At 34.2% G+C, this 23,742-nt stretch overlaps 1 protein-coding gene across 13 annotated transcripts in view; it reads left to right on the forward strand.

Moving 5' to 3' along the window:
* unc79 (UNC-79 domain-containing protein) overlaps positions 1–23,742 on the forward strand; it is a 272,091-nt gene that overhangs the window by 108,741 nt on the left and 139,608 nt on the right. For 12 of the 13 annotated variants that reach the window (XR_014127995.1, XM_081735890.1, XM_081735895.1 and 9 more), the window contains exons 23-24: positions 9,407–9,608; positions 20,931–21,119. Coding sequence is in view for 12 of the 13 variants with exons in the window: in XM_081735890.1 (XP_081592016.1) it covers positions 9,407–9,608; positions 20,931–21,119 (391 nt within the window). In the remaining variant the exon portion in view is untranslated. Of the gene's footprint in view, positions 1–9,406; positions 9,609–15,035; positions 15,229–20,930; positions 21,120–23,742 lie in introns of those variants that run through there. The other variant, XM_081735897.1, reaches the window with a different exon arrangement.

Consider the following 23,742-nt stretch of genomic DNA (forward strand, 5'->3'; position numbering starts at 1 on the left):
TTGTCATCATGAAAACTGATACCGAAAGATAGCGATCTCGAAAACTGAATTCAACACTAATATTTTTCGTTTTCGATTATTTTTAAAATCTCACCCCCTCCCCGGGGAGTAGAGTATAATCTTAAAGTTTAATTGAATTAAAATTGTCACTATTCATCTCAGCGACCGCAAAAACTATAAATTCAATTCTAACATTGGTCATTTTCGATTATTTTAAAAATGGTTACATATTATTCGTATGGGGACTTCGCACCGACATATCTCAGCTCAGGTGTGACCTAAGGATCTGGAACAGGTCATTTAGATCATTTCTCTGAGAGCTTTAAACATATTAAAATTTCATGTTTCTGTCAATTATGCTCAATCTATCTAATACCATATCCTAAGCATCATTTAAAGAATTGGGCCATTTAAAAGTATTGTAAGTTGTATAACTTGTAATACCAAAACTGTTACTCAACAAGGTTTGGTATGTTTGCAAAATCCCAGCTTGTTTCCTTGTTTAAGACATAAGTTTGTTCGGGGGGAGGAATTATTTAGAGCACAGGGGGCGTACAATATATAAATACAGACCTGGGCACAAGGAGTTAATAATCTATATGAAGAGGGAATAAGATTTCGCTCTACTGGTGACTGTACCGGGCTTTAATTGCTACCTAATGATTGAAATCCCATCTCCATAAAACAATCTGTTCAGAAGATATTGGAAAAAATTAAAATTCCTGGTATGAAAATGCATTTAAGAACACCTCGTATCCATCGTCTGATTCAAATGAAATTTCCTTCACTAAACATGTTTCTGTAGAGGGCATTTTGCTAGTAGTTTGAAGGTTTCCAGCAATACAACAAATGTAGTTGTAGGTACTACATTGTGCTTATCATAATCTCTGTTTGCAATATCAAGACGATGTTATGAACGCCTATTGTGCAGTTAAATGACTTCGAGCATGACAGCGTAATGGAGTTACAAGAGGCCAGGTGGTCGTTCTGCAAACAGGCTTGTGTGTGTTATGATGTGTCAGTGGTCCATTGATGGTGTACACGATGAGGGGGAATGGTCCCCAGCAAACCTGACTCCCAATGCTACCGCAACTGATAGCGGAACGCCTTAGAAGGATCGTTTGGACCGCTCTACTGACAGAACAATGATCGCCAGATTAACCAGAGACATCCTTGTTTCCCGTGTAAACACTAAACAATCGATTGTTTGGATATAGGTCTACGTTCCCGCGTTCCTCGGTTGATTATTTAAGACGCTTGATGGTTGCCGAGAACGTATTCAGTTATGACGTGAGAGATTGCAAAGACAAGGTGAATGAAGGACTTTATTCAGCGAGGAAAGTCGTTTTTGTCTAGGATACATTGACAGCCATTCACGTGTTCGTGAACGTGCAGGTGAACGGAGAAGTCGAGCATGTTTTCGCACCTGCCAGACATGACCCTCACCTGACATTCTGGTATAGGAAGCAATAATCTACCCATTCAGTGTCATGCATTCATGACATCGTAAATCTTGTCAACCATGTGAACCCCATCTTCAAAAATGAGCTCTCTTGTGACTATATGGTTAGCATACGCGTCTTCGGCACGAGAGACCAGGGTTCGATTCGTGGCGGGAACCCATGGTTGGAATATCACGCTAAGCTGTATTCCCCGTCTGATATACTCTTACTGCTCAAAGAAACACTAAACTTTAATCCAACAATAATAACAACAATCCCATCTTCGAGCAGGTTTGCGCGATTTCTCATACTATCAGGGCAGTCCAAAATGCTCTATTCGGTATATACCTCCTGACTTCGCTGTTTGATATCTAGACCTCAGCACTATCGAACACGTATTGGATATAGTTACATAATCTGGCAACCATCCGGGCTTCTATAAGAATCATTGTTTGATCGCCAGCATGTCTTTGACAAGAATCACGAGGATATCGCCCATCTACTCCATGATCTCACGGTTGCCAGCAACCTGCCCGAATAGCTGTTTGTGTTTCTGGTCTCGGAAACTACACATTCTGTTAATGTCTCTGAACATTATTTCTCATGTTTGGTATGTACGGCGGGCGTCATGTTGGAATCTCTGCCACTTCACAATCAATTTATCCGTGTGTATCAACTTCAGGTTAGTAGAAACTCTTAAATATGTTTAAGAACATCTGGACTTTTTTTTTTCCAAAGTTGGTATCCGAAAATAAGTTGATTTAAAGTGGTAGTGATTCCAATATGGTACTCGCGAGATATCCCAAAGACGATATACAAGCATTCAAAAAAAAAAAAAAAAAAAAAAAAAAAACTGTAATCACATTAGCAGTGTGTGTAACCATCACAATAAATTATTATATAATATGTTGCTTATATACATTTAAACAAGTGTCACTGCGACGTGCACACCACATGAAGGAGTTTGGTTTGTGTTGTTGTCAATTAATATTTAAAGCGGAAGTTGTAGTAGATTTGTACAACTTTCGGTTTTAGAAAAGAGATTAACCCTTTTAAATTTTTTTGGCCTGTATACAGGCTATGGCGTCGATCTTCGGAATTCGATTTATAAATCTCTAGTAAAGCTTTTACACCGGGTTTTTTGCATTTATTCAAGTATGGAATCATCAGAGAACATGTTTTATGGGCATTTTGCAGTCACGTGTGTGATGCCTGAGGGCAGTGACGTCACAAACAACGAAGGCAGCTTTTTAAAAAGGGTAAATTTTAGAGCTTTTTTTAAAAAAATCGCGACGCATCCCTATTAATCTTAGAATCATAGTTTGTACCTCGTTGGTTTCGTTATAAAGCAGAGTTTCCAAATATAACACTCAAATTTCCCTATTATGTACCAGAAGTGGGAAAATCCCTCCCAAATTGAAAAAAGGGATTTTTGCAGGAGAAAATTTTTCTTTTTTCTAAATTTCTCCCCTCAGGGACATATAGACATATTAGAAGTGGTACCGTTGGAAACCTACTCTTATTTAAAACAAAGCAAGATACAAATCATGATCCTAGAGTAAATAGAAATGTGCCAGGAAATTTTCCAATGTTTGAATTCTTGCTTTATTTACACATGTATAGTCAATTAGTTTAGTAAAGTATCTACAGTATTATCACTATTTATCCTAAAATCATGAATCATACCTCGTCCTCTTTGGCATGAATCGGCCTTTCGAACGGTATAACTTGCATATCCGTATCGTGCACCTGAGGGGAGAAAATTCCCCCAAAAGGGAAATGACCCAAAATTAGAAAAAAAAAGGATTTTTTTTTTTTTTTTTTTTACAAAAATTCTCTTTTGGGGGAATTTTCTCTCCTCAGGTGCACGATATGGATACGCAAGTTATACCGTTCGAAAGGCTGATTCATGCCAAAGAAAACAAGGTATGATTCGTGTTCCTACGACAATTAGGGATGTGTCAGGAAATTTTTATCTAGAATTCGGCCTTTTTTTTCAATGCTATAGTGGAACATGCGTATTGTTGAGACACGGTTCAATATTTTTTCTCACCTTTAGTTTTCAAGATATGAGATTGGTATTTCGTACAGTTATTACATACACTATGTAGTATATTTCGAAATATTTTGGGCGCTGAGCGTTACCACCCGGGGCGCACAGAGGGGCCCAAAATTTGAAAAAGGGATTTTTTACAAAAATTTCTCTTTTAGGGGAATTTTCTCCCCTCAGGTGCACGATAGGGATATGCAAGTTATACCGTTCGAAAGGCCGATTCATGTCGAACAAGACGAGGTACGATTCATGTTCCTACAATGATTAGTCTTTATGCTGAAGCGGATTGGATAGAAATTGACTGAAAATGTATTATCGAAGGAAAATTGGTAAATCGGCTGTAGCGTCAAGACTATTTTTCCCCGTACATTCTTCGTTCCTCATTATTTTCACAATGAAGCAAAGTTTTTTGGTGCCATTCGCATGTGCGTGTCATATACGTGAGCGGAGAAATTCCCGATAAAAGAATCCCTTTAAAAATCCCTTTTTCCCACTTTGAGCGGGAATTTCCCGCATTTGGTACGTAATAGGGAAATTTGACTGATGCAGTTGGAAACTCTGCTTAATTACAAAAAAAAACGGTACTGTACAATAGTGTTGGTACTGTAGCTACCTGACTGAAAGCATAAAAATTACCTAAAAAACCCCAAAATTTAAAAGGGTTAAAGTCGAGATAAAATATATCCTTGGGACGCTTAATTAATTGCAGAAAACCCCTTCTCGCTATCTATTATCGTTTTTAGTCAATAGCAATGAATGTTAAAACCGGAAGTGAATATCAAAAGGAATAAATTTCTCGCTATTTCTTGTCGGATGTACTCTTTGTAGAGCAGTATTGTTATCGGAAGTTGTTATCGGAGTGTCTCTTTCAGTTTTAGGAGAGAGTTAAGAATGGAGATAAAATGTATTCTGGAAGTGTTTAATCGATTGAAGAAAACCACTTCTCGCTATATCTATTGTTGTTGTTACTCAATAATCAGTGATCAACTTAAAACCAGAAGTGATTGAGTTCTACCACTCTCGGCTTAACTATTATTTCCATCAACGAGCTCGGCTTTTAACTTTTGACTCTCCAGCTTCTGGTCAAAATTAATGATAATCCATTAATTATTACTTGGGATTGTTTGTCTTCCGGACAGACGCACATGATCAGACACGATCAGGGTAAATATATGAAGGAGTTTTGATAAACCAAACCCCTTTAAAATAAATAAATAATAAAACCTGTAAATTCAAAAGTAGTTTTAAACATTTCTTAGTAGAAGACTTATTTTATAGCATTGGTGAGTTTTGCAATTGACAAGTTGAAGGTCCGTGATATGCAAGAGTAAGTCCCAAAGAACAGGGGAAAGAACAAGAAGAAGCTATAATCGACCGTAAGTACAACGTCAAACTGACCCAAGAGGTAATGTGGTAAGCAGACTATTTAACACGAAGGCCACCACTTCGTCAGTATCTTCAGTCAATTTTTTTTTTTTTTTTTTTTTTTTTTTTTTTTTTTTTTTTTTTTTTTTTTTTTTTTGAGCCTGTGATGATGAGTGCCCAACAGCGTCTAATACGTGAACTGTTACTGTTTGAGTTCGCATTCGGGCATAGCACTGTGGCAGTAACCCAAAATATTTGTCATGCGAAATGGGTGGGTGCAGTAAATCATAGCTCAGCAACTCGTTGGTTCCAGAAATTGTGTAGATTATAAATTACGTTGAAGATCAGCGCAATCCGGCCGCCTCAGCGTTATAGATTTTGAGGTCATACGACACGCCATTGAGTAAAATCCATCCACCACCACACGAATATTGATAAACCAATTCGGCATGTCCCAGTCCACTGTAATGCGTCACAGTCACGGACTCGGGAAAACAACCAGAAGGTGCCTCATTGTGCTACTAAGCTGATCCCAGCTCAGGTTCAGAGGAGTTGGAAAGGTGCCGACAACTGCTACAAAATCCGCGTGATGTGCGTGTCCCGAAACCACGACGAAAAATAGTGTTTTTCCGAAATCCGAATGTGGAAAAACAGTGGTTGAGCAAGGGTCAAATTCAAACCGGTCGTCAAACAGGGCCGTTCTGATCATAAAGTCTTGCTTTGGAACTATGTGGAGGTAATTGACTTCGAGTTCATACGCAACAGTCGTATCATTAATGCTGACTTTTATTTCGTACATTTGGAGTGAATGTATATTGCGCTACGCCAGAAATTCCCTGCATTTGGTGAACCGAGGGTGCACACTGCTGCGCAACAAGATAACAAAAATCAAGAGACACTCGGTTCGAAAAACGCAGCAAAAAATGAAAATTTGATGGCGTCGAACTGGTGCCACATCCGGCTTATAGCCCCGACCTTTCCCCTTCAGATTACTACTTATTTCGGTTCATGACGAACTTCTTGAAATCACAATGCTTTACCTACCAGCAGGAGATGGAAACAGCAGTGACTGACTTCTTTGTATCTAAGGACAGATGTGGAATCGAGGGTCTAACAGAAATGTGGTTACAAACAGTCCAACACGAGGGGCTATACTTTCTATGTTAACCTGCTTTCATTGTACTGTAATAAATGCAGATATGTTGTGTGGTAAAATATTGCAAAACTTATGACTTACTCTGTAGTAGCACGAAGTAACCATGTCTCCTGCGTACAGTGGTGATAAAAGGCCGCTTCCTTCCTTCCCTCATCCTTTCTACCTTCCCTTTCCCCGGATAGTGTGCTCGCCGACGGACGTCATCCCTCAAAACGTGAAGGGCTAAATGGCCTTAGATGCCGAAAGCCCAGAAATCTAAATCCTAAATCCTAAAATCCAATTTTATAAATGTGTGATACTTAAAAGACATAATAAATAATATTATATATACTTACTCCTTTTAAAATTGTAATTCTTTTTCAAATCACTGTTCATTTTTCCTGCATGCTTCTCCTCGTGACGTGTTCTTCAAAGGTTTTAACAATAACGTATTACTGCTGTTGATTGTCTTCGTAGATATGACAAACTTTCATTTCATTCAATAATTTAATTTTATAAATTTATTTCATTTATTTTCCCTGTATGTTGATACTTGTTCATCTCACAAAATGTCGGGCCTGAAAGTTTCATTTTCATATAGTATAGGACTTCAGTACCTATACGTCTAAATGGAACAAATCTAAAGTATACCTTCAAGTATACAACCGTCTTAGATTTCTTTGCAGAATAATTTATTCCGAGGCGCTGACCTGCTTCATATGTTGGCTCCAGTGAAACGATTAATGAAGAAGTTAATAAATCAGTGTTACATTTCCATTTACAACCTAAAATTGTAAGGGGAATAGAAATACAGTATAGTTCTACCAGTTCACTCAATCAGTAACTCTTTAATTGTTAAAGCACGAATGGAAATAAATTGATTGTTAACAACAATAGATAAAATTCAGTTGCAATAAAGGATAACATTTTTATATTTGTCTATTGGTTGCTCTGTCTGGAGCTGCTCCGTCATTTCTTATCCCCTCCTGTTAACGATCATTAATTTTGTGGCTGTTGTTTTTATGTAAAAGGATGTCCAGGCTTTGGAAATTATGTTCAAACTTTTCGCGTTGGCAGAACATAGTTTGTGTTGAACCTAGTCGTTGAAATCGGTATTTTTTGTTAATTTGATCTGATATGACTATGAGGGGCAGTCAATTGAAAACCGAACACCCTCCATAAAACGCATTCCTCGCAAAAGTTGGCAACACTGCTGTTACTTAGAGATACTGCTATCTCTCGGGAGGAGAAATACGTAGTGACAACTCACAAGTACGCACAGTTGTTCGTTTATTGCTATATAGGTGAGCATAGTGAAAAGTGTCTTCGTCCAGCATAGAAATGGAGGCAAGAAAGAAGAGCAGAGAGATGTGGTTCATGTTTTGGTGGCTAAGAGTGTTGGAACACGCGAAACTCATCGTCGCATGTCTGCTGTGTATGGCGAACACTGCATATCACTGACAAGTGTGCAGGAGTGACATAAGATATTTCGAGAAGGACGCAAATCACTGCTAGACGATTCGCGTCAAGGACAGGCCCATGTAGCCATTACCCCTGATGTGATTGTGCGAATTGATGAACACTCTTAGCCACCAAAAAATGAACCACACCTCTCTGCTCTTCTTCGCTTGCCTCCATTTTTATGCTGGACGAACACACTTTTCACTACGCTCAGCTATAGAGCAATCTGTGTGTACCTGTGAATTGTCACTTGTAACGGACCGTCTCTACCGATCCGTTTACAGAGTAATATGTCATGAATTAATTTCTTCATTTTTATTAATTTGTTCATTTTTATTTCAGCTTTTCAATGTTGACTGATTTAATTTTATTTGTTATTTGCCGATATTATATCGATCTGTACGTGTTTGTTAATTATCTTGTGTTTATGTACAATGAAATTCATATTCCATTTTGTTTATTAAGTATCTCGTGATATGCGATGGTATTTTTATCTGCACGTAGAATGTTAGAAATTGATTTTCTAGGAGATTTAAATAATCTTTGGTTTTTTTTTTTTTTTTTTTTTTTTTTGTAATTAAGTTTAAAAAGAAGAAAGTAAGTGTAATATATAGTTTATTGTCGTAAAAACAAAAGGCGACGACAGAATAATCTTGTAAAATAATTTTATGTAGTTTAGACAACAAAATACTCACTTTAGAAATTAAATTGCAATTGTTTATTTATCTGTTTTTCTAGTTTGGTAAAAGGGATTTGTCGCAAGGAAGTTTACTAAGAAAATGATGTATATGTAAACCAACATCCTCCGGAATCCTATAGTTATCATTAGCTGTATAAAACTACATAGGATGTACGATTTATTCAGATCTGACAATCTAAGTTTTCTTTTATTGGTATCTAGCTCAACTTAACTATGTACACAATATTCATCAAATTCGTTAGCTACATCCAATTAGGCACTTTCTTATGAGAGCACACCATCTTGTTTCCGAACCTGTAACCTAGAAGGGTGTAACACACACTATGCATTTCTCCTCCCGAGAGATGGTAATATCTATAAGTAATAACAGTGTTGCCAACTTTTGCGAGGAATGTGTTTTATGGAGGGTGTTCGGTTTTCATTTGATTACCCTTCATAGATTATTGCGTATAGCATACAGTATATTTATTTTTTCCATTCTAACAAGAATCCATTCTCCACTTATAGTAGTCTTATACTATGCATGGACAAAATTTCCTACAAATCTACTATTCTACCAAAATACTAACTACAGTAATTCTTGTTGCACAGTCCTGTTTTGAATCACCTTAATCTTGAAAACTTCGTACACGCGTCCTAGGCTGCATGATTTGAGATACAGACTTCCTAAAAAAATATTGATAAAAGTATGTGTACTTCGATGTGATATTGCAATCAAATAAGGGTACAGAGCTTCAGAAGGAGGAGTGTTTGTTCGTTCTTGTAAATAATAACTATATAGATCTTTTGAGAACAAAGCCAGTAGTGTTTGTTTCGCGCCACCGTTGGCACATAAGTCCTTGTTGAAATGGCGACTATGAGATGTTTGTATCTCTACAAGAGCCGCCCTTTTATGACTTGCCTTTAATAGAGAGGTTGGAAAGGTGATGCAGCAGAATGTATATTTCTAGTGTTCTTCGGAACTAAATACCCTATGTTTGAAAAATCTTATTCATGCAGGTGGTATATGGTTCCTTTACTCTCTTTATTAATTAGACCCAAATTTTCATTTCCATTTTTTCTATATTCAAAAAGTCCTACTGCTGCAGGGGAAATATAGGAATTTATTGATTTTTCTATAAATGGAAAGACCTAAGCTCACGTTGCTTTCTTTTAGTAAAATTATTATGGAGATATCACTTTAATGTATTTATGTACAGAAGTATCTAGAAATGCTGTTTTAAAATACGGTTGTTTCCTTTAATTTTCAGTCTTTGATCATGTGTTTGGAATCTCAATTTGATTCTGTGATTATTGATCGTCCAATGGTTCTGCAATCATTGTATCAACTGCATAATGGATTAAGTGACAGAAAAATCTTGACATGGGATTTCTTCCTAAATCGTTTCGATGCACTATTTCTGGAAGCACAAATAAATTTGGAGAAGTGTGGAGATATTTCATACATGAGAGGTATGTATTAACGGTAATTTTAACTAATTTGTGTGTTTATTACTATATTGTATAAAGTATGCATATGTATTAGAATTTACTTTCTATATAAAGGTATGTGTCAGGTATTTGCTTAATATTACAATGTCCATAGTAGCAACTGTTAACTAACGTAAGGCTTGTATTTATTGCTTGGGAAAAGTAGTATTAAACGAGTAGTAAAACTATCGAGAGAGTTCAAGGTTTTTTTATATTATTATTATTATTATATAGTTAAAAATTTAAATCGCCCTTAACACTCTTATAAATTGATTTTACGCTTTTACTAAAATTTGCATTCTACAGATTACGTTCACAAGGAAGAAAATCCAGAACAGAAAGGAAAAATAAAAGAATTCTATAATACATTTTATTTAAAGTTTTTTATATAAGAATAATAACATAATAAGTAGACATAATCAAATTTAATTATGCTTATGGATTCGTAACTTTTTTAAAAATTCCTCTACGTATACCAGCATAACAATATTCTTACTTTGTTTAACAATTCAAAGTTGAAAAACAATTTCTAGGAAAGAAACTAATTATTACTTTCAAAACTCGTTAAAATACTTTTTTCTAATTTTCTTGAAATGGTGACTGTAGACCACGTGAAAATCTGTAACTATAAGTGCTACCTTGTTTGACTCGCAATCCAGAGAAAATAAAAAGGGAGGTGCAAAGGGTAGATGTTTCGAGTGTTTTCTGAAACTGAAAACTGAATGTTTTGGAAAAAAAAATAAAAAGTGTGTATGCTCTTTCCTCATGGACTGGAAAGCACACTTATCTGAATACGAAAAGGTACTTGCCACTGCTTGCTAGTCCCCGCGTAGTAAACATTCTAAATTTTACCTGATGTTAGCAGTGCTGTTTTGCAATTTATTCGTATTCGCAATACTGTAAACAAGAATGACGAGAACTTACAAAATTCGAAAATTTAACCAGTAACATTTAAGACTACAATGATAAGTACTATTATGAATTCCGTTAAAATTAAATTCATTAAATAATTTCGAGTATTTTTGAAACTTTTGATTTACTTGGCACCTAGACCAACATATCGCTTATCAATATGCAAATTATAGTTAGCAATTACTATTTTCGTGTTCGAATATTTTCAGTTACCACTATTAATTAATCTAGCAGACAACAAGCAGTAATACAGTATCCCTCTAACATCTAATCTTTCTTTAGCTAAAATTGCCGATCCTAATCTAAATGGTATTAATTCTATCATTGTTCCGACTATCAGTGATGAGTTTTGAACTTGCAGTGTTAACTAATAATTTATTATTTTTTAAAAAACTAGAAACTTTAATTACTTGATGAATAAAACCAAGTAGTGTAAAAAAAAAAAAAATGGTCTCAAAGTACTGAAAAAGGTACACCAGAGCTTCAGATTGTTATATTTCTTTCAACACGAACTGAATCAGAAATATCACAAATCGTCTTCGGTAAGGAGGATTACTTCAAAAATAACGAGCGCATCCTGTTATCTAATTTGTTCCTGAAAAAGATTAATGACCCAGAAAGAAAATTATCTTGAATCCTATTCTGAGCTAATGGAATTAACAGTGCAGTTACCCAGTTCTTAAATGTTCACGTATATCACCACCCCATGTTCTTGGCTTACCGAAAGGCTTTCAGTCGAGAACTCCATACAATTCGCGTATATTTCCCGTGGAGATGTAAAAGCTATGGTAATAAAGCAAAACACAATCATACTACTAAACTCCAGTACTGAGACTTCAATGTATTCAGTGAACACAATACTTCTTCAGCAGCAGAGGACTGGCAATAAGAAATGTAGTGTTATCTTGTGTATAGATGTTAGAACCCAATTTATGTACGGATGTGTTCGTTATTTTTGTCAGTAATACTAAACATCAAAGGCGCTTTATCATGTTTTGGATAGTAAAATATAATAATAACGTACTAGTTCATAGCAGACAGTCGTAGTGGTATGGGTGAAGACGATGGAGTTCAAAAACGCAGAGAAACGGACATAATCCTGATCTATGGAGAATGCAGAAAGGATGCCTCAGAAGCCTGCCGTGTGTGCGCAGAGAGATATCCGGACAGACGGCAGTCATCGCAACGTCTTTTCGGTATGCTCTTTGTGAATTTAAGGGATACCGGAAATGTAACACCACGACAACGTGTGCGGAACAAGCCAATTCTAGATGAGGTGGGTACTGTTGCTGTAAATCCATACATTCATTAGCTCCCGTGATATTGCCAGGGACGGTGGTCAGCGAAATGTATTACGCATTCAGCATACACGTGCGTTTCACCCATCATATCTGCATCCATCAGGAACTACATGGGAATGATCCGGGTAAACCGTGTTCGGTTTTGAACATGGGTGTTACGATACGACACTTCAGATTTGTTGCGTATCCTATTCACCGAGGAGATAACCTTTTCCAATCATGGAAACATTAACCTAAGGAGCATGCACTATTAGTCTATCACAAATTCACATTGGCTTCGCCAAGTGGAAAGTCAGCGCCCATGGAGTGTTAGCATCAGGTTTGGAATAGTAGGTGAGTATCTCCTTTGGCCTTTTTTCATATATGGGACACAGAATGCTGACCGATACATACACTTCCTAGAAAATAAACTGCTAACACTATTAGAGAACATATATCTTCAGACAAGAAGGAAAATGTGTATCAATATAAGTGCCCAACTCAGTGCACGACGCACCACAGCATGTTTAAATAATATGTTTCCCAATCGGGGGATAGGACGGGGAGGACCTGTCAAATGGCCGGCTCGTACTCCAGATTTGTGTCTGTTAAACCTTTTTCTCTTGGGGAAACTGAAAGACATCGTTTATCGGGATGTGTCAACAACACCAGACGATATGCAACAGCGCATTACTGCAGCCTGGAGGATCATTCCACATGCGATGCTACATTCTGTGGAACAACCTTGGCGTGTGCGCCTTGATGCCTGTATCGCAGCAGACGGCTACCATTTTAAACATATACATTGACAGACTAGGTTTACCCTCATTGCACATGTCGGTCTCTATGGTTCTTCGACATACTGTCATACTTATTATAATTGCGTTATGTACATTGTTAAATAAATGTTGCTGACGATGTCTCATGTTTTCATATTTCTTCATCTCTTCCCATAACATGACAGCTCATACATACCGCAGTACTGGCGGTCAAGTGTGTCACTTGTCTTTCTGTTAACAACAATTCCCATGGTCATATCTCCGCTACTATGTGCAGTAGAAGCATGAGACAAAGAGCGTTGTATTTCTCTGTGTGTGCCCTTTCATGGTTTTGTCTATCGTTTCATTACGAAAATTCACTTCGTTCTTGATGCCCCATTTGTTGATATTTTCCCTACCACACCCTATCTCCTTTCACGAGCATCATTTGGTATTGCTGTTTACCAGCAAACCGTATATCACTAGCGTTGCTAGTTTCTTCGGTATTTCAGGTGGTACTTTTAGATACCTCAACATATATATATATATGCACATGTTGATGTAAATTTACAATCCTAAAAATGTATTATATTTCTCTTCGTTACATCCTAAGATATTACATTTTATAGAATTGTGATTTGATATAATAATCTTTTATTGATTGTAATTTTCTTTCTTTTCTATGATTAAAGGTCAATATAGCGCTTTCGTTATAATCTTATTCTACGTTTAGTAACGTAGATTCTATAATGCATCGTCGTACTTTGATATCGAATCGGAAAATAAAACAAAAATAAGTTTAAATTGTGTACTCATTTCATTATTACGAATTAGTACAGTAGTTTTGATTCCAGCCTGGGATATGCATATCCCTGGAAATATGTGGCGAACCTTTCATGTATCATGTATTTATTATAATTAGGGTTGAAATTCTAATGGCGAACGAGGGAGTTTGATAGTCAGAATTGAAACAGCTTGCAATTGGCAGTATCTCTATTTAAACCAATCTTCTCACACAGTTTGTAACGACATTTTTTTATTTTTTATTTTATTTATTTATTTATTTATTTTAAGAGGGAGCATAAAAGAGTTTAGGAACCGCTGGTATAATCAGTTTCGATTTATCGCACAATTCTCTGTATAGGATATTTCTTTTTAGAAACACACACATTCGAATGAGTTCGGAATTGACGATTTGGGTTCAATGTAATATAGTGTAATGGTCTAAACGAAATATAAAATGTTGAAGTGATTTCTAAAAGAGACACTAGAAAAACAAATAATAAAATAAAGTACTTACTGAGATTGGCATCTGTTACCCTTTTAAGGTAGAACAAATTGGAGCTGAGTGACATATTAATTATTTACAAAATCTTTATTATTCTTGTTTCCTACTAAAGAGGAGAGGCTCCGAAGGTGTCAGTCTGCGATTTTGATCAAATTTTGCACATAGATACTACCCCACCAGAAAACAATAAATCTGAAACGGTTCACGGTACCATCTAATAGAACTTCAAATGATAGGGGTTTGTATCTGAAAAATAAGAGAATAAAGAAGCATGGTATCCATGAAGTCCGTTGGCACCCTAAAAGTCTGAAACGATGAAACAGATGTCAAAACCGGAAAGCACATGTTTCATCATTTCAAAAGTACCCCTATCGAGGTAAAAACATTTGCTCCAGAGTTCTCCGGAGGGTCTCCAGTGGGATCCAATTCTAAATTTACAAATAGCAAAGGGAATCAAGTATAATATCATTTAAAAGTATTGCTAAAAGAAAGAAGATGGAAAGAGTCTCGAGTCTCTATGCTAAAGATTCGCATTCTAGATGGTAATACATCCTCCAAATAGCGAACGTTCAAGATCGTAATACTCCGTGGTCCCTAGAAATCTGAAACGGTGAAACAGATATCAAAACAGGAAAATACTTTTTCATCATTTCAAAATACAACGTATCGTGGTAAAAAGTTTTGTCCCAGGGTCTCCGGAGTGTCCCAGACGGGGACTAACTGGAGATATAGAGGTTTGTATCTGAAAAAGCATGAGAATAAATAAATAATTATGTAATAGAGGAGATAATAGAATTGACAGTATGTAGTGAACACGGATAATATTCAAGTAGTGGTTTGTATCCAACTTGAAATATTAGGGCTAGTCCTTACGTAGCCTAGTGCCTGAAAAAAGTAAAAGAAAAAAAAAACTTTGGATATTGTCAGTTTATACCGAACCGTCTCTTCCATTGGTAAATAAAACTCTTCTTGACCCAGCATTTCTTCCATTTCTATATTCTACCATTAATTTCATAATTCATAATCACTCTTTCCTTTAGCCTAAAGGACACAATTGTGGAACGTAGAATTTAACATTAGTGATGTAATAAGCCTACAATGGGGCACGTTTTTTTTCCATTTTTATATGTATTCCACTTCCCATAGCTAACCTGACAGTACTCTTTTCCAGACTGTTAAAAATATGGTTAAAATAACTCTAGACATATCAGAATTTAGTGTTGCCACGAGAGATCTCTTCCAAGGAAAACTTCCATTCCTGCAGTCAGTAGCACTAGAACGGAATATTTTCTTTCAAATATTTGATCATATAAGCCTCTTTTACCATTTTTGTTTGGAGTAATTGTAAATATGATTTACGTCAACATTTCTGTGTTCAGCACTGAATGAGGATCTGTTACTTTGGTAAAGATTATATTTTAAATCTATTAAAAAAGTAGATAGTTTTCATATAGGTTACTCCTAATAGTAATATCTCAGTAGCAGCTGAAATTTTTTTAAAGACAAACAAAATATTTGCTGAGCAGAACAATATATTCACATTTAAAAATTACATACGTGTTACAGTTTTACCAACTAACACGTATGTAGTTTTTAAATGTGAATATATTGTTTTGCTCAGCAAATAGTTTGTTTGTGTTTAAGTATATTTAAAGCAAAGCTTCTACTTATAAAATTTGCTACTGAAGTTTGGGATGCCTTTGAATTTTTATTAATCAAGAAATTGTCACGAAAAAATTACAAAATTGAATCTTTTCCGTTTCATTCAAGGTATTTTAGTTTCTTTTTAGGTTGTGTGAATAGTACAATTGAAATATGATACGAAAATGGTTTTTCATTTCTTTTTTCTGCATTTCTATTTATATAAACTCTTTCGAAAAGTTGACTTCTAAAGAGGGCAAGCGGATCAATTTCTGCCGTATTTAAAAATTCTGGTTTTATATTTGTAATATAATAGTTGTTGTTAAATATCAGTTTCTCGGGTGAGAACATTTACTAAAGGGCAACACTGGTTACATTGTTTTAAATACATTGATCTATTATTGAAATTCTAAAAGCAGATTGCGTTGGAAAGTTCAATATTCTGGTAATTAATACATTATAATTTGGTTCGCGAATTTTCAGTTTGATTTTCATTACTAGTGGTCGGAGGATCCAACTTCCAGTTAACTTGCAAGGAAAATTCGTGACTTAAAACAGAACGAAAAAAAAAAAAAAAAAAAAAACTAAACAACAAAACATCTAGTAAAAACGTTTTCCTAGTGTGAACAAATACTATTAAATCTAGCAGCATAATAGACGACTTAAAATACAGATTTTTATTTCGAACAAATACTTAACAAGCTATTCGCATGTAGTTGAAGATTTCTTTTAAGCTCAAATAAAGTATATGATCTTTATTGTAGTATACAGATGTTAGATACCTAATCTTACTTAATCATAATTGTAGGTGGTGGTAACCATCTCAGTATCTTGAATTGATTTATCGTAATTAATTTTTTTAAGTGATGATATAATGAACCCAAACACAAAATCTATTTTTCCTTTAAAAATTGACGTATATATTTAAATTTTGACGTTTAAATATATAAAGTCATTCGTCATATGTAGTCATTTCGTTATATCTTCAGAGATTGTTAATCGTACAAAACGTTTTACGAAATAAGAATATTTATGTAATATATTTATACCCCACTAATACAATTAACATTTTCATTTATTAATTTCCCTAAGTGTTATTAACTAAATAGTATTAGTAATAAAATAATTGTATCATTTCTTCCCAGATTCATAATAAGGCTTCATTATTCTGCTTGTAAATTGAATATGTGAACCACGTAATTCTACATCTTAAATCTAGTATCTAATAGTGTATATTATATGTTATAATAAATACATTTAGAATTATATTTATATTTAAAAAAATAAATTCATCGATAAATTACTCTAATCAAATCTCTACGATCAAACTATCAAGCTAATTTCAATAGTACTTGCATTATTAAGCGTGTGTCTTACGTGTATATATTTTGTATAAATATGCAATATGGTGCACTTGGTTTATAGAAAATAAGAAAATAAGTTCCAATCAACTTCTTTTAGCAACTATGGTTTTCAGGAAGTTGATTTCTTCAGACTGCTAAGCATACGTACCATCATACTATTCCATATATGAACAGAAAAAGCAGAAGTATGAAATATTATCCACAGAATCTACTAACTCAAAATTATAGTTGGACAGGTCTTGTGTAAGGGGAATTAGTATTTTTTTTTTCTCATACTAGTATATCACATCCCGTTCTGGTAAAAGTAATCTGAGTGAAGATTTATCCAGCAGTAGGTTTACGCATAGTATTTCCTGAATTTGCTGTTGAATTGACGTAGATCCATGGAAGAGTTTCAAAGATGTGCTTTTTCAAATATTTGAAGAAAGAACGAAGGAAACGTTTCGGGCTGCAACTTCTAAACGATTTCTAAAGGGCCTATGTTGCTTAGGATTGTCCCTCCTGTGGATGTACTATCACACTCCGTAATATATTCTCTACGGTAGTGTATCCGATATATATATACAGTTTATTTCATAAGTATTCTTCCATCACGTGAGGATTCTTTTTATGCAAATTTAAGTTCCCATGTATGTCTTATGCTCCTCTGTGAATCTGTTTCGATGTAAAGGTTATCCCGTTTTAATGTCATTTGTTAATTTCAACTTCCATCCCCTTCCTCTTTTTCATCCTACTTTACAGGGATAGTTCCAAAAGTTCCCGGCCTGACACTGAAATATCGCGTCATAAATGACATTCATGGCATATAGTGTCATCTATGAAACAAACCATGTATTAGTGCGTCGGTTCGTTGAAGCAGTTATTTGAATGAGTCGCTGTGCGTTGAGTTCGCGTACTGCACACTAATGCTCCAGTCCATGTGACTGTTGTTACTAAAGTTGCAGTGCTAAGTCTAGGTTGTAGGGTGAGTATTGAATCTTTACGAAGCCACCGTCTTTCACTGCATCCTTGGTAACAACAAACTTGTGAACTGGAAGATTGTCATGCAGTATGCGAATTCAGCACACAACAATTGATTCAAATGTCTGCCTCCAATGAAGTGATGCTTCTAAATAGCTGAAACCGATACAATATTTTTCCATTAATGACGCCATATGCCCTAAATGTCATATTATCACTGGCGCGATATTTCTGTATCAGGCCGGAAACTTTTGAAATACCTTCCTGCCTTCTATCATATCCATTATTAAAGAAAAAGCTTCCCAAATAATATCCTAATCAGTTATTTTTTATTTTTATTTTTTTTTAAAGTTCATTAAGCTTTTTCTCTTACTTTTATTAATACTTCCTTGTTACTTTTCTTTACATCCACACGGGCATGTCCCATTCATCGCTGATTTTTTTTCCTTCGTATAGTACCATATTCCATATGTAGTATTTATCGAATCGATTTCCTACTGCTATTTCTTATTCTGACTTCATTTATTTCTTCACTAACAATACCACCTAAATACAGCGAATTCAACCAAGTTTTGTGTTTTCTTCTGTGTATAAATATCTCGTTTATCTGCATTATATTCTACCTTGTATTTTGAGCTTTTAAAGTGTTAAACCAAAAGTGTATATTTACGTAACGCTTTGAATTTGACTAGTAATGTTTTGAAAATACACTCTTATTAAAGAACACTGTAATTTACTACACTTAAACCATCATCAAAATATTGGTATTAATATTATTTTTACATAATAATTTATTTAAAATATTTCACTGTTTTCTACTGTCTTTCATACTAATTTCTGTTCGAACAACACTTAATTGCACTTGACCTTCTTAAATCATGGCTAACGAATAAAACATATTTAATTTAGTACTAAGTTCAGAAATCGCTTGCTTACCACACAATTGATACAGTTTATAGTCAAATCCTTTGAATATCGAACAATCCCTTTGTTTTAATGTTCATCATAGTAACCAAGAACACAACTGTTCAGGTTATCAGTAATTCTTTTCCTTTTTCGCTAACAGTATAAATGAAAACATTGCGTAGTAACAGATAATTACTTCCACAAATTTGTTTACATGAACAGCTAAATTAATTACATAAACTCTAGGATTTCCCAGTAACTGCATAAATGTCATACTCCTCTTTGAAGCGTGTAATCCTTCAATTTGTGTTGGACACCTAATCTCTGCAGTTAGTTGTAGACCATAAAATTAAACATAATAAATAGATAAATTATATATAAATAATTTTCTGTGTAAGTTTTTTTCTTTAATACTTCGATTTAGCGTCTTAATCTCGTAATATTAATACAAAACCAGTTGCGGTGAAATCTTAATAACAAAACATTTAGTGAAGTACTTTTCCCTAATAAAGATGTAAGTACTACTATCTTTGCATTTGAGAAGATAAGAAAATTATGCATCATGCATAGCAGTATGTGGCGAATAACGGTTATTGCTATATTTTATTATTTTTTCAGCATGTTGTTATTATGCCGAGAATACGTGTAATCTTTCTTAATTTGGAGCCTGAAATTTATATATTTTAAACGCATTTATAGTATTATAAGATAAAATGTAGATTGCCTTTTGATATTCCATGATTCATTAATATAAAATGAAAAAAATAATAATGTTAAACAAAACAAAATTGTTGTAAAGAAACATTGTTTTTTGTGTTTCTGATTTAAGAATTTTTAAAATCAGACATTGATCATTCTATGAAGTAAATATAATCCTCGCAAACACACAATCTCTCAATGCATATTTTACTGATATTCGAAGAGAAGCAGTATTAATATGATGTAACTTTCTAGAAAGTATGACGCATGTCTAAATAAAAATAATCTTTTCTTTCGGTTTTTAAAAGGAGCTGAGTATGCTTTGTATGAAAATAATACTTTGTGAAACAAAAAGAAAATATCCTTTTGATTGATTTAGTCATATCCGCTCCATGCAATGAGATTCTTACGGTTGAAACTGTAATGTTATTTTTCGTAATAGTGTTTACATTATACGAAAAAGAGTTAAAACATCTTATTGATATATATATACGAGAACGATATTTACATAAAATTAAGCTTCATGCAGTTTAGTTGACGATTAAGTTTGTACGAGAGATGTTTTTAAAGATTGTTTTTTGCTTCATTTATTCTTTTATAATGCTCGTCAATTTTAATGTTCTAATAATTTTAGAAAGAGCTTAACTTTCGTATATTTTCTCAAAAATTAACTTCAATATAATTGCTTGAGAGTTACGTCATAGTCAACATAATGTATGTTACTGTGTTGCCATATCTAATGTGGATATTGATTTATACAAGAAATTATCACAACGTATCGTAAATAATAAAAATTACATAGAAATCTTTTAGAGAAGAATAGTAGTGTGTTTCATTTAGTGTACATGATCATTTTGTGCACAGATAGATACAAAAGAACAGTGTTTTATGCAGTCATCAATATTTACTTTGCTTTTAATAAAAGTAATGAAAGACTATTCTTTTCTTTATGATTAGATACTTTAATGTGGTGTTACATCAGTAATTGAAAAGTTATTATCTCACACTGAATAGTAAACTTAATGATAATCACAACATATATTTGTTTTGTAATAATATCAAAAGGCAAGCCTGGTCGTCACTTGTGTTCACACTTGTGGAAGGCTGAGTTTTGCCATGTTGAAATTTTGAATGTATAATTTTGTAATTTGATTTAGTGCATATTTTCATTTGATTCTGTTAAAAGTGATATTAGCACATAAAAAGAAATAAGTTAGCAAATAAAAATTAGAATATAAGTTCTTTAATTTGCATTTTTTTTTAAATAATGCATTTGATGTATTAAAACGAAGGCTGGCCAAAGATATTTTCAAGCATATATTATCATAATTTGCATTCAAAGCATGTTGAAAGTGCCTGCTGTAATGTCACAATATATTTTCTTATATATGTGAGTGCATTTGTTTGTTTCATTTTAATTATTTTTAGTCTTAGAAGGCTAATTCTTTTGTGTTAAAGTTAGTTTTTTGTTCTAATAAGAAGTAATCCTGCTACAGATCTTCGCAATACTGATTTGAACAGTGAAGTGTTCATTCGCAAGCTTCATCGTGCACATGAAGCTCTTACATTGTCGCAAACTGATGGCACCAGCTTGAAGACTTTAAGCGCTAGTTTCGGAACAAAATGGCCATATAAAAGAACTATGTCCGCCCCAGCTTCGATGGCAGTGAGACAAGAGAAACAAGGTAATTGCAAAATAGATATTTAGTGCATTTGGTTATCATCATAAACCTATGTACCTAGGTATATATTACGAATGCATTATCCAGGGATATTCCATTGCATCGAAAGAATGCTTTATTCTTAAGTTTTTTATTTAGTAGTATATTATGATAAAGTGGTTTGTTATTACATATTTATTTTGCTATATTTCTTCAATTTATTCTTAGTGCTAAATAAATGATTTGGCTGATCTTGTATCGATTTTATTTAGATTTTCGTAGTATGCATTTTTTTGGTATGTGATTTTCTCTGTCAGCTATTGATAGAGGAAAAATCGAATCACCATGCAACAGAAATGTAGGAATATGAAATGTTACGCAAACGTTACGAATGAACAAAGACAAAGAAAAGAGATAGTATCTTTTAGTTTTTCGTCCCACGTTTATACTCTGTAGGCTAAAGGAAATGAATGATTAATGAAAGAATTTTGTGAAACGAAAACGTGGGATGAAACGGGAGAATCTTGAGAAAATCCATGGACATGATGTTGTCCACCACAAACTCTCATAACGTGAATCGAACCACAGACCTCATACCAGAGATTGGCTCTCTATCACAGAGCTACTATAGCCCCATTTTTCAAGTGTAGTTAATATCCGTCATATCACAAGCCAATATTCGATTCAACTTATACAGTATTTCCATATATGTACGCATAGGTGATATTCACAACTTTCATTTGGTAATTTTTGAAAATGTGAATGCATTAGACCAAAACCCGTGTTGTTCAAAATGTAAATTATTCTGCACACGTATTACAGCTTCTATATTATATACTTACTTTCACATTTCTAAGTAAGTCTCTATTCTATCACGTGTAAATACCTTGTTGCGTTGCACCACTGGCTTCTCTGGCATGTAAAATTTGGGGGGGGGGGACATCGAAGAAAGTTTATTTGTTATTCTGTCGTTAGTAAATAAATTAAATTAGAATGAAATATTGAATATTTTGTACTTCAAAATATTGGGGGGGGACGCGACCCCTCGTCCCCCCCGCCAGAGACGCCTATGCGTTGCACCTCTGCTCAAAAGAAACGCTTACCTACTATTATACAAATTATATACAGGCCCCTGTATCTTGATACACCTTTGTAACTTTTAAATCTATAGATATAAAAAGTTGAAATTTCGTAAAAATATCGACAGGAAGATATTGTTTCATATATTCTGCAATACTACCAGATTAAGAATGTTACCAACCTAATATAAAATTACACTGCGTCAAATATTACACATTTCTACACAGATACATAATAAACAAAAAATTGCAATACCATATTAATTATTCGGTATTCAAACTAAAGACGCTACAGCATCACAAACATCCACTTTGGAGGCTTCTACATCAGTAATAATGCAAATGAGACGTATGGGGCAATGCACATTCAAAATACCTTAGTGTCCAATATTACGATTATGATATGACGTATTTCGAATGAATAGAAACAAAGTAACAAGGAATTTAAAATTTAACTTTTTTCAAAAGGCTTTATTAAAAAAAAAAAAAAAAAAAAACTAAAGTAACTATCACATTCAATAACGTAGATGGTTTTCAATAGACATAAAGATCATAATAACATTTAGAGCAGTTGAATATTTCAAACCGTTCCAAAGATTTGAAAAAAGATCTGTGAAGATAGCTATATATTTCTTAAAATCGGAAACTTTTTTTTTTTAACAATTGTTGCTTTCCTTTTTCTGTAGAATTACAATCGTTCTTGGTACTTGTAATTACAATACCTTGCCTTTGGCGAGGGAGACCCGGGTTCGATTCCTGGCGGGAGCTCATGTGGTTCGGATTTCATGTTAATCAGTAGGTCCCGTCTCATATAGCCTCGATGCTGAAAGGGACGTTCAACTCAAAATCAACTCAATTACGACAACTTCTCAGAATTATATAATTGTAAGCAGTATTGCAAAGTTTACCGGTATTTATGATACTCCGAAGCGATTTGAGAAATCAAATTGCCGTAAATGACACTTCGATCTTTACATCTATTGAACGCTATCTGTGTGATTGGGTGTGGTACTTATTTAAGTAGTTTTTCAAAATAAAGCTTTTTGAAAAAAATCAAATTTTCAATCCCTTCTATATAACTTCGCTATTCATTCGAAATGCGTCGTATCATGTTAATTGTATTCGACACTAAGGTACTTCGAATGTACAGTGCCCTGTCTGTCTCATTCATGCTATATCTGTTATACGAAGAAAGCTCCAACGTTAATTTGTTTGCAACACTTGTGATACTGTAGCATACTTAGTTTGTAACACTGAACAATAAGTGTGATATTGTAAGTTTACGTTTAATATGCAAATTTGAAATATGGAATAATGTGTAGTGTCATTTACAAAAATACGACTAACACTATTAATCTGGTACATTCCAGAGTATGTCAACAATGTCCCCCTGTTGATATTTGCATGCTACGAAATTTCAGCATTTTTTAGTTATTAGTTTAAAACTTACAAGAGTATATCAAGGTAAGGTAGTCTGAAACTTACAAGGTATATAGAAAGAAAGGCTGGTAGGAAGCAGGCTCTCACTTTTGAGGCAATCATCATCATTTTTGAGACGATGCTATTCC

This window comes from Thermobia domestica, chromosome 13 (genome assembly GCF_964235325.1).
Source record: "Thermobia domestica chromosome 13, izTheDome1.hap1.1, whole genome shotgun sequence".
Classification (NCBI taxonomy): Eukaryota; Metazoa; Arthropoda; class Insecta; order Zygentoma; family Lepismatidae; genus Thermobia; species Thermobia domestica.